The sequence below is a fragment of the Capra hircus genome, chromosome 9 (genome assembly GCF_001704415.2).
Source record: "Capra hircus breed San Clemente chromosome 9, ASM170441v1, whole genome shotgun sequence".
Lineage (NCBI taxonomy): Eukaryota > Metazoa > Chordata > Mammalia > Artiodactyla > Bovidae > Capra > Capra hircus.
The window spans coordinates 81992342-82011726 of record NC_030816.1 but is presented as its reverse complement, the minus strand read 5'-3'; the positions used below and the strand labels follow the sequence as shown (position 1 = coordinate 82011726).

The window sequence follows — 19385 nt, the reverse complement described above, 5'->3', positions numbered from 1 at the left end:
CTGCTTAGATGCCAGTTTGGCTTCTGGTTAAATCAGCATGCTTAGCAAGCTCTGCTGCGTGTTTCTATCAGCCTGTTCCCAGAAGTGGTTCTTGGCATTTTTGCCATTATTTTCTGGGTCTGATTTGTGCGTTGACTCAGTGTCGTTTGTCTCCCAGGCTGCTTTCTTCACCTGTTTCTTCTTCCTGAAATAGTAGCCCTGTTAATCCATCTGTCTGCATTAATAGTCCCTTTTCTTTTCCATGACCATATTCCTTGGTGGCCATTCCTCTCTGGCTCATCCCCTTAGCCAGCCCTCAGGTCCCTCAGTATCTCTCTCTTCTCTTAGGTTTTGGCCAGTGTTGCTCAAGTCACCACAGGTGTTGGTTCATTTGGGGAGTGATTGGTTGGGTGCAGTTCCGGTGAAGAGTATTCACCCAAAAGTATTATGTGCCCCAGATCACAGTAATATGAGTAAGGGTGGTGCCCAAATTCAGGGTGGTCTCTGTGGTCCGTCAGGCCTCCTGTAACATTCCACATTTTCTGTGGGTTTGAGCATGGTTAAACTATCTTACTTTCCTGGTGGCTCAGACGGTAAAGTGTCTGCCTACACTGCGGGAGATCCGGGTTCAATCCCTGGGTTGGGAAGATCTCCTGGAGAAGGAAATGGCATCCCGCTCCAGTATTCTTGCCTGGAAAATCCCATGGATGGAGGAGCCTGGTAGGTTACAGTCCATGGGGTGGCAAAGAGTTGGACACGACTGAGCGACTTCACTTTCACTTTGAAACTGATTCTGGTCAGGGGCTAGCAGAGGCAGGAGGTAACCTTGAGGATGGGGCCCACCTGCAAAAAGAAGGCTGGTATGTGTGAGGGCAAAGCACGACAGGAAACATAAGTGGCAGGCAGCACTTCACACTATAACCCGGACTCTGCAGAGAATGCCACTATCTAGTCCTGTTGACACACACTGACAACGAGCTCCCTCTAGCCGACTGTGGGGCGATCGCTCCAAAAAATTCCACCTTAGTGTGGGCCCTATATAGTACCATACATTACGAAAATGGTATACTAAAGGCTAAATCTAAATTAGAGAGTGACAGAAATGGGTACTTCAGTTCCAGAGTAGTGTGATTATAGCAAAGGGTAAAGTAACTTGATCTTGAGAGTCAGAACTGACTTCCAGGATCAGATAAGATAACTTTGCTCCAGCAACAGAACAGTTGCAGCCCTTATCTTAACGTTAGGAGCCATCCTGTTTGTTCTTCCTGTTTCTTCTAAAGAGGACGTTAAAAGTCTGTTAAGGGCTTTCAGCAGCAGCTTTCCCCTTTATTGTGTTGATGGCCAGGAGGGATAACTCCTTCACTTGGATGAATCCAAGGCTTAACATCTTCAAGTTTAGCAGAAGAAATAGTTACTAGCAAAACCTGATGAGACTCCATCCACTGGGTTGGGATTGGTTTTCTGGGAGTACTTCTTTCCAGGTTTTTCGAATGGGGGACATGTGTATGGTATACTTCATGCTGCTTTGGTGAGAGTGATAACTTCTGCCTTTTTGAAGGAAGTACGTGGTACTAGACTTTTTGCCTGTGAGACTTCTTGTAAGGTCACTACCTGCATGTCCGCTTTATAACTTCCATAATCCATGAAACTGCTCCTATTGGTGAAGTGTCTAAGACTCCCATTGGAGTATTTTTTAAAAATGTGGAATTAAAATAGTAGGCAAAAATACCTAAAAACATAGAGATTGGATTGGATTTAAACCATTCTTATTTGGGAGAATTTTTGTATTGCTTAAATTTATACTTTCTGTAGCATGTTAAAAATGTAGTTATTTTTTAAATAAATAGAAATAAATGATGCAACTTTAAACTAGTTAAAGGGTATTAAAGAAAACTTGATTTATCCCACATACAATACATGTAAATGGATTAAACTTATCTGTTAAAAAGATTTTGGAATTAAATATATATGATATCAAAAGACTATAAGCATGATTGGGGAAAATGATAGTTAAGCACATGTTGAAAGAAAACTGGAAAGGAAATATTAACATCTTATGAAATAGAACTTAAAGCATATTAATAATATCCCTAAATATTAATAGGGATAAAGAGGGATCAGATATGATGATGAAAGGGACAGGGTACTAAGGTTCCAACGGTCTTAAGTTTTTATACACCTAATGAGATGTCTTTTCACATCATGACCAAAATATGACAGTATTCGTTTGGCACAGTTGGGGGGGTTCTATAGTAGAAGGTAAGACCCATGAGGGCAGGTACATAGGTTTCATATTCATTGCTGTGTCTCCAGTACTTAAAACAGTTCCTGGTGTATAGGTGCTCAAGTATTTGTTGAATGAATAAATAATTTAAAGAAATAATGGACAAGTCTAAGGGGAATCTGATAAATCAAGAAGCCAGGATGAATTTGTGGTCTTAAATGCACTTATGAGACAGCAAGAAATGCTCATAATATATTGTTTTAATGAAGAAGTTAAGAAAAGGACAGGGTAAATCCAAAGAAAGAAAGAAGATAGTGAAGAGCAGAAATAGAAAACAAAACAGAGATGCTCAGCAAAACAATAGATGAAGAAAATTAAATAAATTTTTCGATTAATAAAATTTTAGAAGGCAACTAAACAATAAAAAAGAAACAAATAATGCTAGAAACAAAAAAGTTATACAATTTTAGGGATAAAAAGATCATAGGAATAAGCAGGGATAGCTTTATGTTCATGATTTTGAAAACCTAAATTCCCACCTTGTTGAAAAATACATATTATCAAGACTAATTCAAGAAAAATCTAAATTAGTAGTTACAGAAATAAAGTGACTAAAAAAGAGGCACATTAGCAACCAAATATGGACCTTGGTTAGATCCTAATTCTAATAGTCCAGTAGTGCAAAGCCAAAATTTATGAAATAATTGAAACATTCATTGGACATTTGATGATACTAAGGAAATTTTTTGGAGAGAGGAATAATGATGGTTAATTTTCTCAGCAGTAACATACTATAGTATTTAAGGGTTAAATATGACATGACATCATGGAATTGCTTCAAAATAATTGAGGGTTACGGTGGTAGAATGAATGTAGGTTACAGATTGCACTGTTCAATACTATAGCCACTAGCCATATGTGGGTAATTAAAATTAATGAAAATTTACAAGATGAAATGACAGTTCCTCAATCATATTAGCATATTTTCACATTGGTAGTAGGAAATCTCTTATCATGCAGAAGTTCTTTTGGATAGGGCAGGTGTAGATGAAACAAGGTCGACCTTGTGTTGATAAGTTTTGAAGCTGAGTGACGAGGGGTTCCTTTTGTTATTCTCTCCACGTTTGTATACATTTGAAATTTTCCATGAAATGAGGAAATAAAGAAAAACCATGCATGACCTTTGTGGAGAAAATTACAAAAGATCTAAAAGAAGAATTGAAGATATACTTTTCATGAATGGAAAGACTCCATATATCATCAGTTCAGTTCAATTCAGTCGCTCAGTCATGTCCATATCAGTTCAGTTCAATTTAGTCACTCAGTCGTGTCCGACTCTGCGACCCCATGGACTGCAGCACGCCAGGCCTCCTTGTCCATCACCAACTCCCAGAATTTACTCAAACTTATGTCCATTGAGTCAGTGATGCCATCCAACCATCTCATCCTCTGTCATCCCCTTCTTCTCCCACCATCGATCTTTCCCAGCATCAAGGTCTTTTCAAATGAGTCAGCTCTTCGCATCAGGTAGCCAAAGTATTGGAGTTTCAGCTTCAACATCAGTCCTTCCAGTGAATATTCAGGACTGGTTTCCTTTAGGATGGACTGGTTGGATCTCCTTGCAGTCCAAGGGACTCAAGACTCTCAAGAGTCTTCTCCAACACCACAGTTCAAAAGCATCAATTCTGCCAAATTAAGTCTGTAAATTCAATTCAGTTCCAGAAAAATCCCAATAGACAAGATAATTGTGAAAAGAATGGGGGCGGGGTGGTTACCTAGAAGATATCAAGGCTTATTTTAATGGTATAGGAATAAAGAAAGGCATTGTATCACTGATGCAGAGTTAGACAAATATACCAGTGGAACAAAACTCTCCAGAAATGGACCCTAGGTAGATTAGACCTTGGTGTAGGGAGGAGTCATTTCTAAGCAGTGTGGAAACTATGTTTTGGTAATAAATGTCCTTGGGATATTTGGTTTCAGGAGTATGATAATTTGACTTTAGATATCCTGGGTGTTTGTGGTGCTGCAGAGTGGAAATGTGCATTAGGCAGCTGAATATATGTGTGAAGCTTAGCAGAAAGACTTGAATAGAAATAGTTATAGAAATTTGGGAATCATAAGCTTACAGGTAAAACTTCATGATGAAAACACTGAAATTACTTAGCACGAGAAGATAGCATGAGGAAAAAAGGGGACTGCAGGTGGAACCCACTGCAACACTAACGTTTAAGGACTGGGTGGTGGCGCTGGAGGTAAAGAACCCGCCTGCCAGTGCTGGAGATGTAAGAGCCTCGGGTTCGGTCCCTGGGTCTGGAAGATCCCCTAGAGGAGAGCATGGCAACCCACTGCAGTATCCTTGCCTGGAGAATCCCAAGAACAGAGGGGCCTGGTGGGCTGCAGTCCACAGGGTCGCAGAGTCAGGCACGACTGAAGCGATGTAGTATGCACGCACGCACAGAGGCAGCAGGGCCAGCTGTAAGCCCATTGAGGGCACATCTCAGGTTTCCGTCGCCTGCAGGCGGTGGGTGCTCAGTAAGTTTTTGCCAAGTGAGTAATGGGATGGAGTGGCCAGAAATGTGAGAATTCAGCCTAGAAGACCCGGTGTCACAGTAGCCAGAGGAGAGGAGGAGGGAGCAGTCAAATGCTTCAGACAAAGACCGGAAGATGGTGACTGAAAAGTGGCTTTCGCAGCAAAGATGTCACTCACTGGTGACCCTGGGGAGGGGTATTCTAGTGTTTCAGGAAGACACACTGGGGAAAGAGTCTTAAGAAATGCAGGTGGCAGACGTGCAATTGGAAAGAGAAGTGGCGGATTGGAGGTCGGGTCAGGGCTTGGCAGAGCTTGTGAATGTTTAGAGCAGTCGTGGGGACGAAGAGACTTCCACCACTTGAGGTGAAAGAAGTGGGTAGACTGGGGATTTACTTCCCCCTCACAATTATTTGTTCATTTTTGTGTTTTGATAGGCGAACACTGGACATCCAGTATTTCGAGGGGAGGAGTAGAAAGAGCTGAAAGGGAGTGTGTGAAGATAAAGAAGAGAAAGCTAATGAATGGATCGAGGTCCCTGTGGAAGTGAAAGAGATGAGAATGTAGATGGTACATTTCCCTGTGAGAAAGGATGAGACATTTCCCTCAGAAATAGGAAAGAACAGTGCTGATAGAAGTCCATTTGGAATCTGGAGAAGGTGATGCAGATAAAGATGTGAAAACCAGCCAGGGTAGATTTCCTGTGATACTGTGAAGCTTAGGCTTGGGGTTGCCTTACCACATGGGCACCTTTGAGCACTCCGAATTGGTAGGAGCTGTCATGTCTTAGGGAGGGAGGAGCATCAGAGTATAATCCTGAAGCATTTCTTTGTAAGCACTTCTGACAGATTACCTAATGAAACTCGGAAAGAAAGATACCAACATTTCTAAGACTCGAGGAGTTTATTGTGGTGTCTTTTCTCATTCTAAATTACTTTCATTTTAGTACCTAATTTGATATTTGTGGTTTTGTGTGCAGTTTTTTTTTTAAAGGAACTTCCTACCCTTCCCCTACCCCACTATTTGAATACAATACCTCAGTCAATCCCTGCTTGTAGGTATGGGGGCAGAAGTTGAAGGAGTTCATAAGCTTCATTTTGTGAGCGGAGTGAGAGAAATCATTTAAAAGGGATGAAGGGAGGGTAGGCCGCTTGGCAGAGTTCGTGGTTGTTTAGGGCAGTTGTTGTGAGGGTAAGAAGAGAAACAATCAGGGACAGCAGAGATCATTCTGGGAGCCCACTCCCAGTTTATCTTGTGTCCCTTGTCCCCCGTCTTGGCTGTCCAAATGTTGGAACAGAGAAAACACGTTTCAAGTTGGGGCTGCAAGATAGTATTACTAGAAAGAGGAGGGCTCTGGTGGGCTTTCCTTGTGGCTCAACTGGTAAAGAACCCACCTGCAATGCAGGAGACCCGGGTTCGATCTCTGGGTTGGGAAGATCCCCTGGAGAAGGGAAAGGATACCCACTCCAGTATTCTGGCCTGGAGAAGTCCATGGACTACACAGTCCATGGGGTCGCAAAGAGTTGGACACGACTGAGTGACTTTCACTCACTCACTCACTCAACTGGTGTGTTGAGGGAGCAGATAGAGAGAAGGTGAAGTGATGCACCTGGAGTTGAGGTGAAGTTCGGAAGGAAGTAGAACCACAAGACAGCTGCTCACTCCCGGGAAAGCAAGGATGGAAGGTTTGTTGAGGCTGGGGAGCAGTAAACTGGAAGTAGTTGAGATGCTAAGAGAGTTGAACATTGAGAATTGGCTATGGAGCAGCTTATTCTAGAAAAAGCTGAAAGGGCCAGTGTTGGTATTTGAGGAAATCTAGAGGGAAGTAAGATGAAGTAGATTTCTGCTGCACTCAGACATATTCGGGACGCGGTGGAGGGGAACCCACTCGGGTATGTGTGTGTGTGTTTAAGTTAATACTGTGAAGGTTTTTGTGAAGTGACAGCAACTCTTTAAACAAGTGAGAAAATAAGAAGCAGTGACGTTTAAAACAGTGATCTTTACAAGTTTACCTGTTGCTTAAACAGTTTGCTTAGTCATCAGTTGATGTACTAGAGCCACAAGAAAAGATTTTAAGCTTGTTATTTTGTGTTATTCCTACAGATTTTCTTACACATGTATACCAAGCATTAGTTATATTATTTTCCCCCTAATCTCTCTAAGGCTGCCAGATGTTTTTACTGTATTAAAATAAACTAAAGACCATTTCTCACGAGTTCCTCAAGGCATCTTCTTTCTTTTCTCTTATTCCAAAAGAAAAAAATGTTTCATCCGGAGACAGCCTGATTCTAGAATACTGAGGTGTTCTAAAAACCATCGCATCATATTTAGATCATCTTCACTTAGTTGGTTAAATCGTTGCATGAAAGGTGAGTATTAGATAGTTGAGCAGCATCTTCTTTGTCAGGATGCCAATAAGTCACAATTAAATTTCAAAGATTTTAAACAATATTGGGTACCATCTTAAAGGATTTGAAGAAAAGCTAAATACTTCCGTGGGTCCTAAGTATCTCTTCCATTCAGAGTGCTTTTCACTTCTGTAGGGACTTCACAGTCACCAAAGATAAATATAAGTATCTATCTTTATGCATATATATATGTGTATATATATCAAAGGCATTTAAAGTTTTTTGAAACCTATATTGATATTCTCAATAACCTCTTTTTCTATTTTCTACTAATCATTGATCACAATTGGATACAGTTTGAATAATAATCATCAAGGTACCAGCAAAATACTGTGCCAATAAGTCTGCTTTAAATTTTTAAGGGAGAAATTTTGTTTTAATAGAAAAGTTTTTTTTTCCAAATCTTGAAACATCTAACTCTGTGGTCAATCTACTGTGATTGTGACATGTTCTTTTTTTTTTTTTCCCTTGTATGATTCCAATTATAATAACATTTTGTAAGTGACAAAACTATAGAGATAGTAAAAAGGCACATGTTTGCCAGGGTTTAGAGGAGGGTAGAGGGAAGGGATGAATATATAACGCAGAATTTTTAGAGCAGTGGAACTATTCTGTAATACTGTGTTCTTATAGTTAAAAGAAATATTTCTAATTACATGCTAAATTAAATCTGTTGCAATTGTTCTAAACGCACAGAATGTCCCTGGCTGCTTATTGTGTCATCTGCTGTAGAAGAATGGGAACCTCGACTCCTCCGCCAAAAAGCAGCACATACTGGAGAGATATCAGTGAGTACAGTTAAAACGACAGTATTTTCTTGTAGAAACAGTGATAGAATTCTGGTTAAGTTTCCAGGGTGGTCCGCAAAAACTTATTTAATCCGTGATAAATCTCAGATTTGTTTACAACTTTTCTGTACTGATGGTTCACCCCCAGTTTGTAGGCCCAGAGCCATGCATAGTCCTTCTTCTTGGGAATCTCCCCTTCCCTTTGTTCCTGTCAGGTTCATACTCATCCTTGTAAATTCAAGTCTCACTGCGTTCTTCAGCAGCTATTTATTAAGCTCCTATAAAACTGGTGCCAGGCCCATGTTATTAGGTTCTGGGAATTCAGTGGAGAGCCAGGAAGATGTTTCGCTTGCCCTCTAAGAACTTAAGATCTAGCACCAATCTACTGTCTATTTGTAAATATTTATGTTATTTATTACTAACCTTTATTTGTAAAATGAGAATATTAGCCTAGGCCATCTTTCATTCATTCTGCTATGTCCTGGGTACTGTTACTAGGCCCTGAGGGTACAGTATTGAATAAGACAAAGTCTGTATTTATGTTATTTATTACTACTCTTTATTTGTAAAATAAGAATATTAGCCTAGGCCATCTTTCATTCATTCTGCTATGTGCCAGGTACTATTACTAGGCCCCCCCCAAGGGTATAGTATTGAATGAGACAAAGTCTGTCCTCATGGAGCTTCCTTTTGGTCTTTAAGAGAGATCAGTTTTTAGGATAGATCCTTTTCATCTAGAAAATTCTGTGATTTTGTATTTTAAAAATACAAAAAAGAGTGGAACAGAGAAGGGAACTTTTCTTCTCTCATCACTTCTAGCAGAACAAACTCAAGAGTAGTGAATATACTGTAGGGTAGCAGAAAAGGCTGTGAGTCTGCATTCTGTTTCCAGGGCTTAGTGAAAGAGAAACATCCTGGTGTGGAGAAACAGGTGGTGGCAGTATAGGAGGAAACAAACCAGCTGCTCCCGGGAAAGTCCAGGGAGCCGTCTTGGAATAAAGAAGACTTCCCGGAATTGTCCTCTTTCCTGTTCCGGAACCCTTTCCTAGAATTTGGGGGGAATGGCCTTCTCCCTGGGCTGATACGTGTGGAAGTCAGTGGAGAGTTCCTTAACCCTGAGGAGGGAGGAGAAATGTTTTCTTGGCAGCATTATTTGAAGCTCTGAACAAAACCCTGAACAAAGCTTCTATACAGCCAACAAATTATACATTGACATTGTCTTTTTTTCCCTTTCTTTTTGAAGGAAATATAATAAAGCTTACTGGATCACTTATTTTAGGGTAAGTGTCAACTGTGGAATATTAATTGACTTCATTATACTACTGTTGGAGAGCTCAGTGGGAGTAATTTACAGGTAGCATAGGGGTGCTGAAAGGGTATAGATTTTGGAGTCTGTGAACATGTGGATTCATCACTGGTTAATCACTGGTTCTGTCACTTCAGTGTTGTCTTGATCCAGTTACTTTAAGCCCTGAAGAGTGTTTTCTCTTGGATCTAAGTGTAGATCTGGGAATTCTGCCCCCTGGCACTGTTGCTCTGAGGAAAGCACTTGGCAAGTACAGAGCAGGCACTCACTGATGAGCTTTCACATACCTAAAATCACATCTTGTGTTAGGTTATGAAGAGGTTCAAGAAAGCTGAAATCAACTATAGTCAAAGTTATTTTTGAAGGTCCTTCGAGTCACCATAAAGCTGTTATGAAAGGAACTGAGGTTGACTGAGAAAACCACTCCCATTTCATGCTATTTCAGAGGCACATGTTTAATGAATGGAGTGATTTGCTTCCAAAGGTTGATATTTTTTATTCTCTTTTCTTCTTTTTGGAGAGGAGGGATGGATATATATTAAGTGTATGTCCAATGCTGCTTTAGTGTTTCTGTTAATAATATTCTTTTTCATTAGTGTAAATATGAAATCAAGTCTTAGATGCTAAAATGATAAAGTAGATATATTTGCCATTTTATCCAAATACATACATTTCTCCATGACATTGTAAGGTAAGACAGAACATATTTAGAGGATTTCTTCTTTGGACTCATTCCAGGCAAAAGATAAATGTTAATATTCTTTTCTATGATACAGTTTCTTTGTTTATATCACAGTAAAATTCAGGAATATTGTGAAAAATCACAATTTCTAGTAAAGAATTTTGTCTTTCATGAAACATGTGATAAAAATACTGAATAGATTTGTTCGTTTTGGCTGCTCTGGTTGATCCCCCCAGAGAGGTGATGACTCTTGAGAGCTTTCTCCCCATTCTTCTGATGCTGGCAGTGTCTGGCCTTTCTGTCTTCCTTGCTTTTGCTATAGGGTGGGAAGCTCAGGAAAAGGCTTCATATAACTATTGTTTCTAAGCTCTGAGTTCACAGAGTGCAGCCTTTGTGTCTGGATAATAAGGAGTGTGTAGGTCAGTCAGACTAGGGGGAAAAAATCCTTCACTTTAGGATATACAACATTGTATTTCACTTCAAAACAAATTCTAGTTCCCCCCCCACCCCCCCGCCACCGTGCAGCTTGTGGCATCTTAGTTTCCCAACCAAGGACTGAACCCGGGCCCTTGGCAGTGAAAGGGCAGAGTCCTAACCACTGGGTCGTCAGAGAAGTCCTTGTGTTTCACTTCTAATATTTGATTTTAGGTTTAACACTTAGGAGAGAAGAAATTTTCATATGCTGGTGTTAAGGAGTACAGATTGACTAATCTTTTTAAAAAACACTTTGGCATTATCTAGTAAAGTTGAACAATAAATATATATACTTTCAGAAAGTCTGTAATTTTATTTCTAAGTATGTATCTTAGAGGAATGTATGTATCTATAGAACATGAGTATGCATCTTAGAGGAACATATACACATGCATACAGTGCAGATGTATATGGCGTATATATAACACACTGTAATTGACTCAAAACAGAAATTCCCTAAATGCCCATCTGTGGTAGAATGGATAAGTAAGTCGTTATATAGCCACACAGTGGATGAATCACATACCATGTGAAAATATAAATGCTTGAACTCCAGATACATGTAACAACATGGGTGAATCCCACAGGAAGAAGGCTGAACTAAAGGATACATACAGTGAGATTCCATTCCTTTGAAATTTACAGACAAAATTAAGCCTTGTTGTTTAAAGGTTCGTGTTTAGGTGGTGAACTATAAGGAATAACAAGGATATTATTATAATCAGAGAATAATAATTGGCTATAAAGATGGGAGACAGGGTCAGGATCAGGGAGGGATGCACTGTGGGCTTCTGGGTACTGTTAATGTTTTTTGCCTGGGAATGTAATGCAGATATTTGTTATTATTTGTTAAGCTGAAATGTGTATATACATTTGTATATATATATATATATATGTATAATGTATGTTATGTACACATTACCATATTCATACTATGTTTCCCAATAAAAAAGAAAGAAAAAGTTCTACAGAAAGCTTATTAAAAAAGAGTGGCTCCTGTGTTATATTTAGATTATATGTTTATGATGAATCTTTTGTTTCTTTTTAAGAGGCTCTTTATTTATTACATATGAAGTTCTGGCCTTGAAGAAGTCTTTGACATTAGATACTCAAGTGGTAGAAAGAGAAAAAATGAAGTCATATATATATGTGCACACAGTTTCTTTAGATAAAACAGAAAATCATGGTAAGTTCATGGTAAAGTAATCCCATCTTTGTGAACAATGGAAGCTAGTTATTGAATTTTAAAAATTAGTATTTAGGAATGTAAATTGGTACAAACACTATGGAAAACAGTATTCAGATTCCTTAAAAAATTAAAAATAGAACTATATTAGAACCAGCAATTCCATCCCTCGGTATTTATTCAAAGAAAATTCTAAAAGATTATCCACCCCTCTATTCAGTGCAGCATTATTTACGATAGCCAAGATATGAAAGCAACCTAAGTGCTCATCAATAGATGAATGGATAAAGAAGATATGTGTGTATATATATACAACGGAATATTGCTCAGCCATAAAAAGGAATGAAACCTTGCCATTTGTAACAACACAATAGACCCAGAGGGTATAATGCTGATTGAAATAAGTCAGACAGAGAAAGACAAAATACTGTGTGATTTCATGTATATGTGGAATCTAAAAATCGAACATGAGTAAACAAAACAGAAACCCAATCATTTACACAGAACACCTACAGGTGACTGCCAGAGGGGTGGGGTTTGGGGAAGGAGAGAAATAGGCGAGGGAGACGGAGAGGTACAATGTTTTGGTTATAAATAAATGAGTTACAGATATAAAGTGTTCAGTGTGGGGAATGTGGTCAGTAATTATGCGTTCAGTGTGGGGAATGTGGTCAATAATTATGCACTACTCTTGTATGGTGAGAGATGATAACTAGATTTAGCGTGCTGATTGTTTTGAAATATATAGAACTATGAAATTACTTCATGTAACTGGCAGAAATTAGAACTAAAATGTTTCACAGTAAAGGAACATTTTCTTAACTGTCTCCCAGCCATATTAACAGTATCAAACTAAAATGAAATAACTTTGTGAAGGAAAAGCTTCTCCCCAACCATCCAGTTTTAAAAGTGATCAGGAGGATTAGGTACATAACAGAGAAAAGTAGAAAAATAAAGGATATAAAAAATCCATAAAGGATATAAAAATCCTGCCCCAGTGATTGTTGTATTGTGATATCAATAGTCCTGGTTGCTCAGTGGTAAAGAATCTGCCTGTCAATGCGGGAGACACAGGTTTGATCCCTGGGTTGGGATGATCCCCTGGAGAAGGGAATGGCAGCCCACTCCAGTATTCTTGCCTAGAGAACTCCATGGACAGAGGAGCCTGGCAGGCTACAGTCTTTGGAGTTGCAGAGTCAGACAGGCCTTAGCAACTAAACAACAACAACAATATCAATAACTAACACAATGTTGTAAGTCAATTATACATCAAGAACAAACAGACTCAGAGAAGAGATCAGATTTGTGCTTACCATTGGTAGGGCATGTGGGGGCAGGGAGAATTGGATGAAGGTGGTCAAAATGTGCAAACTTCCAGTTATAAGTAAGTACTCAGGTTGTAACATACATTAATAAATATAAATGTAACTAACACTGCTGTATGTTATATATGAGAGTGATTATGAGAATGAATTCTCAGAGTTTTCATTACAATGGAAAAATTTTTTTCTATTTCTTTAATTTTGTATCCATGAGATGATAGATAGTCACTAAACGTTATGGTACTCGTTTCATGATGTATGTAAGTCAAATCATTATGCTGTTTACTTTAAACTTATATGGACCTATATGTCAATTGTAGCACAATAAAAGAAAAAACTATGAAAAAATTTTAAAATGAATACAATAGTAATAAAACAACAGGTTTATCTAACTGTGAGGACAACCAGAGCTGTAAGAGCCAAGTTCCTAAGGAATTAATTGAAAATCAAATTTTGGACTTTAAATATTTAACCCAAATTTGCAGCTTTCCTGTAACTAAGTCAGGTGAAGACTAGCCAACTGTTTTAGTCTAAACTTGGAGTTCCTTGGTGGCTCAGCTGGTAAAGAATCCACCTGCAATGCGGGAGACCTGGATTTGATCCCTGGGTTGGGAAGATTCCCCTGGAGAAGGGAAAGGCTACCCACTCCAGTATTCTGGCCTGGAGAATTCCATGAACTGTACAGTCCATGGGGTCACAAAAAGTCAGACGTGACTGAACGAGTTTCACTTTCACTTTCATTTGGAGTTCTTTACTTCACGAGGACTGTCGGTTCAGAGGCTGGTCCTCCGTTTAGCAAGCATAAAAACATGATTTTTGTCACTTAGCTCAGGGGTATTTTTGCTCTAAAGCATTTATTATTATGCAGCCTAAACTCATGGGATGGATTCATAAATATGAATACCAACTTATTTACAGAGGGGGAAAAAAAAATGTGTCGTTAAGGTTGGAAAGCCTGGCTCTACTAGTCGAAACACTCCCCTCCTCCATATTTAGGTCAGATGGAAACCCAATTAGCAATCACATGGTTGCTTGGTGAACATGAACTTTTAGAGCAGAGTCTCTTTTCATCAGGGTATGGGTAGCCTGGCAAGTCATCACACTAGATTTACAGCTGCCTGTTGTACATCGTCAGCCAGAATAATCATGCCTACGAGCACTTGGCATTCCCCGAGTCAGGCAGGTTCTGCTGCTCCCCGGTCTGCAGCTGTATCTACTACCGCCCTCTCCCGTCTGTATGTATTGTTAGTGTACCTTCCTTATTTCAACATGCTTTCATGGTGTGTTACATCAGTTACAGAGCTAATTTTTATAGGATACAATTTACTCGTATAGTAAAGCTGAATCTCATCAGTCAGGTATCTCTACTTTTCGCTTTAAGAGGGGTATTTTTAAGTGACATTTTCTCACATATAGCTAACCGCGTGTTGCATATGAGGATTTTTGTTAGCTTGAGTTAGTGTGTTTGCTTTTGTTTTGTTTTCACCTTTTCCCTGACTAGGAAAGCAATTTCGGAGCGGGGGTGGGAATTCGGACTCTGTTCCCATAATGGTTTAGTTGCTTTAATAGTGACAGTAAAAAAGATGCTATTTTACATTTTCTTTTTTAAAAATTGGAACTTAATTTATACATTTTTCTTTGAAGTATTGGAGCACAGCATTCAGAGTACCTATTTGGTTTTATTTACATCTGTAATCATTCTAGGAATCACCTACCAGGCAAGAAAAGAGCTTCACAAAGCAGTAAGAAAAGTATTGGCAACATCAGCCAGGATATTTCGGGGTCCATTTGCTGGTAAGTATCACATATTTAATTGAGAATCCTTATCAGTAATCTGAAAGTCATTCAATGATCAACCTGAGATTTTTTTTTTTTTCCATTTCTGGTGCTAAGATTTATTGTAGCTATGGAAAATTGAATAACCTTGTTCTCTTGGGCTATACTTAATTTTAAGGACTTGATGCCTTGGAAAGATCTTTCCTTCTATCTTTATGGATGCATTATTTTTAGATAGTTGTCCGACTCTTTGCGACACCATGGACTGTAGCATATCAGGCTTCTCCATCCGAGGGATTTTCCAGACAAGAGTATTGGAGTGGGTTGCCATTTCCTTCTCCAGCTGATCTTCCTGACCCAGGTATCAAACCCAGGTCCGACGCTTTACCCTCTGAGCCACCAGGGAAGCCCAAATAAATATTGAGACTCTCTTGATGAATATTTCAAAATTATTTGTTAGAAAATCATTTCCATGCTTTCTCATATTGCATCAAAAATATAGATTCACAATTGGGCAAATCTGCATTATAGAGCTACCTGTAAAAGGGCTGACCTCATCTCTTTACAAAGTTGGTGTGATGAAAAAGGAAAGGTGGGAAAACTTTCTAGAATTAAGATACTGAAGAGACTTAACTAAATCTTGTTTTTTTTTTTTTAACAGCTCTAAAGATATTTTGAGAAAAGTTGGAGGAATTTGGATATGGAGTTAGACTGATTTTTAGACGATCTGGAAGATTTTTGTTAGTACTCTTAGGTGTTATAATGGCATTGTGATTATATAGGAGAATGTAGGCTTATTCTTAGGAGATGCATTTAGAATTATGAAAGGGTAAAATATCATTACTTCTGCAACTTTCTTTTACACAGTTTAGGAAAAAAGTATATACACACCTAGGGGAATTCTCTGGCTGTCCAGTGGTTAGGACTATACGCTTACTCTGTCAAGGGCCTGGGTTTAATCCCTTGTCAGGGAACTAAGGTCCCACAAGCTGCTCAGCACAGCAAAAAAGTAAAATAAAATATACGCACCATGAAGATTAAACAGCTATGGCAAAATAAGAACATTTGTTAAATCTAGTTGTGGTAAACATGTGGCTGTTACTGTATTATTATTTTAATCTATCTCATATACTTGATATTTCTCATAATAAAAAGTTTCTTTAGGGAAAAGGAGCCAAAAAGAAACAAAGAACTTATCGTGAAAGCCAACATAATATATAAAACAAAACCACGTACATATTATATGTAACAAACATCATAATATGACAGAACTGAGAACAAGCCTCTCAGTCATCAACACCTGGAGATGGATTTAACTTCCCTGTTGTAGATTTCAGATACTTAACAAACTACCGTCTTACATGTGAGGATGAAAACGTTTTAACAGTCCACATTGTCTTTTTTTGTTATCGCGAAGACAATTTTAGTACAGTCGATATAGAAGATCACGACTGCGCCGTGTGGCTGCTGCTGAGGAAGAGCCGGTCGGATGACAGAGCAGCCCGACTGCAGGCCGTCCAGGAGATGTCAGAGGCCCGTCACTGGCACGGTAAGGAGACGTCTGCGCACGCCTCACACGTCGGCAAGCTCGTGATCTCTGATGTGAAATGAAGGGCCAGAGACATCAAAGAAGGAGAATAATTCAGGAAATATTACCATGTGTAAACAATATTTTCAAAAACTTTAAAAGAAACTCCAGTGATAAAGTACGAAAACTGCTGGCCTGGTAGCCATGGGGTGTTGGGTAAGAACCCCCTGAAAACAGAGGTAGATATATTTGTATAAACTTTCTACCAGAATGAACTTTTTATACTTGATGGGAGAAACTCTTGATTCTGATAGGTATAGCTTAATGTGTTGGCATGTTATTTCATTCCTATTTAATGAGATATATTTTAATTATTGGCTGCACCAAAGTGATACGTGCTTTCGGTTGACAGTCTCTTTGGCTTTAATATAATAATTAGGCAAATGTACCTAATTGGCATGTGTATGTTTGTTTTTTAAGAAAGGTTTTTAATATTTAATTGTATTTACAATTGCAGGTCCTGTGGTAAAAGTACATGAGCAAGAGCTCAGATCTGCTCTGAATACAGTACAGGGACTAAAGTATACTTTGTTAGTAGAGGGCCTCCCTGGTGGCTCAGACAGTGAAGCGTCTGCCTGAAATGCTGGAGACCCGGGTTTGATCCCTGGGTCGGGAAGATCCCTGGAGAAGGAAATGGCAACCCACTCCAATATTCTTGCCTAGAAAATTCCATGGATTGAGGAGCCTGGTGGACTACAGTCCACGGGGTTGCAAAGAGTCGGACACGACTGAGCGACTTTGCGTTCGCTTTTTTCACTTTCCCTGGTGGCTCAGACAGTACAGAATCTGCCTGCAATGTAGGAAACCTGGGTTTGATCCCTGGGTCGGGAACATCCCTTGGAGGAGGAAATGGCAACCCACTCCAGTATTCTTGTCTGGAGTATTACATGGACAGAGAAGCCTGGCAGACTACAGTCCATGGGGTCACAAAGAGTCGAATACAACTGAGTGACTAACACTTTCACTTTCACAAACATGTAAAGAAAATAATGTTCTCAAAGAAAAGTTTAGTTTCGGAATAAGATCTCTGTCTCCATACGAGTTAGTTAGTCAGTTTGACTGATTGGTGACTATAGTAATTTATAATGTAAAAATAAGCTTACTTAATCTGAGTGGTCATCTGAATTAAATTCACCCATTTCAGTCCATTTTAGTTCACTAATTCCTAAAATGTCGATGTTCACTCTTGCCATCTCCTGTTTGACCACTTCTAATTTTCCTTGATTCGTGGACGTAACATTCCAGGTTCCTATGCAGTATTGCTCTTTACAGCATCAGACCTCACTTCTATCACCAGTCACATTCACAACTGGGTGGTGTTTTCGCTTTGGCTCCGTCTCTTCATTCTTTCTGGAGTTATCTCTCCATTCTTCTCCGGTGGCATGTTGGACACCTAGCGAACAACCTGGGGAGTTCATCTTTCAGTGTCATATCTTTTTGCCTTTTCATACTGTTCATGGGGTTCTCTAGGCGAGAACACTGAAGTGGTTTGCCATTCCCTTCTCCAATAGACCACGTTTTGTCAGAACTCTCCATCATGACCCATCTGTCTTGGATGGCCCTAGTTTCATGGCTCATAGTTTCATTGAGTTTGACAAGGCTGTGGGCCATGTGATCAGTTTGATTAGTTTTCTATGATTGTGGTTTTCATTTTGTCTGCCCTTTGACAGATAAGAGGCTTATGGAAGCTTCCTGATGGGAGAGACTGACTGAGGGGGATATTGTGTCTTATCCTGATGGGCCAGGCCATGCTCAGTAAATCTTTAATCCAATTTTCTGTTGATTGATGGGCTGGGCTGTGTTCCCTCCCTGTTGTTTGACCTGAGACCAGACTATGATGGAGGTAATTAAAACACACTTGCTCCTTGGAAGAAAAGCTATGACCAGCCTAGACAGCATATTAAAAAGCAGAGACATTACTTTGCTAACAAAGGTCCATCTTCTCAAGGCTATGGTTTTTCCAGTAGTCATGTATGGATGTGAAAGTTGGACTATAAAGAAAGCTAAGTGCCAGAGAATTGATGCTTTTGAACTGTGGTGTTGGAGAAGACTCTTGAGAGTCCCTTGGACTGCAAGGAGATCCAACCAGTCAATCCTAAAGGAAATCAGTCCTGAGTGTTCATTGGAAGGACTGATGCTGAAGCTGAAGCTCCAGTACTTTGGCCACCTGATGTGAAGAGCTGACTCATTGAAAAAGACATTGATGCTGGGAAAGAATGAAGGCAGGGGGAGAAGTGGACAACAGAGGATGAGATGGTTAGATGGCATCACCGACTTGATGGATATGAGTTTGAGCAAGCTCTGGGAGTTGGTGATGGACAGGGAAGTCTGGCGTGCTGCAGTCCATGGGGTCACAAAGAGTCGGACATGACTGAGCGACTGAATTGAACTAGTTTAGTGGAGAATGTGAGTGGAGGTTTAGAATAAAAATCTGTTTCAAAATCTGCCTTCCAAGACTCCATTCAGATTTCTGCTCTATCAGAAACATCAAAGTTGGAGCCCTGGCATGTAGATTTTGAAAAAGTTCCACACTTGATTCTGACACCCAGGTTACGTAGGGCCATTATTAAAAATAATGTCTCCTCCAGTGGTTGCAGGTTTGTTTTTTTTGACACATGTCTTAATCCATTTGGGATGCTGTAGCAAAGTGTCGTAGACTAGGTAGCTTATTTTGGGCTTCCCTGGTGGCTCAGATGGTAAAGAATACGTCTGCAATGTGGGAGACCTGGGTTCCATCCTGGGCTGGGAAGATCCCTTGGAGAAGGGAACGGCTACCCACTCCAATATTTTGGCCTGGAGAATTCCATGGATTATATAGTCCATGGGGTTGCAAAGAGTCAGATACGACTGAGCGACTTTCACTTTTCAGGTAGCTTATAAACAACAGAAATTTATTTCTCACGGTTTTCTGGAGGCCAAGAAAGACAAGATCAGGGCAGCAGATGTGGCACCCTGGTGTCTGGTAAGGACGGAGGGAACTCTCGGGGGTCCCTTTTACAGGAGCCCTAATCCCAGTCATGAGCGCTCCAAATCACCTTGCAAAGGCCCTACCTCTAAATTCCATGACATTAGGGATTAGGTTCCAACAAACGTATTTGGGAGGAACACAAACATTCACTCTA

General features: G+C 39.7%; 1 protein-coding gene across 2 annotated transcripts in view; it reads left to right on the top strand.

The window, feature by feature from the left end:
- Positions 1-19385, top strand: part of SERAC1 (serine active site containing 1) — a 55061-nt gene that overhangs the window by 5717 nt on the left and 29959 nt on the right. Inside the window, exons 2-7 of one of the 2 annotated variants that reach the window (XM_018053413.1) lie at positions 6990-7102; positions 7838-7929; positions 9173-9209; positions 11441-11577; positions 14604-14693; positions 16093-16224. In XM_018053413.1, the coding sequence (XP_017908902.1) occupies positions 7839-7929; positions 9173-9209; positions 11441-11577; positions 14604-14693; positions 16093-16224 (487 nt within the window). In that variant the 5' untranslated portion in view covers positions 6990-7102; position 7838. The remainder of the gene's footprint in view (positions 1-6989; positions 7103-7837; positions 7930-9172; positions 9210-11440; positions 11578-14603; positions 14694-16092; positions 16225-19385) is intronic. The other variant, XM_018053414.1, reaches the window with a different exon arrangement.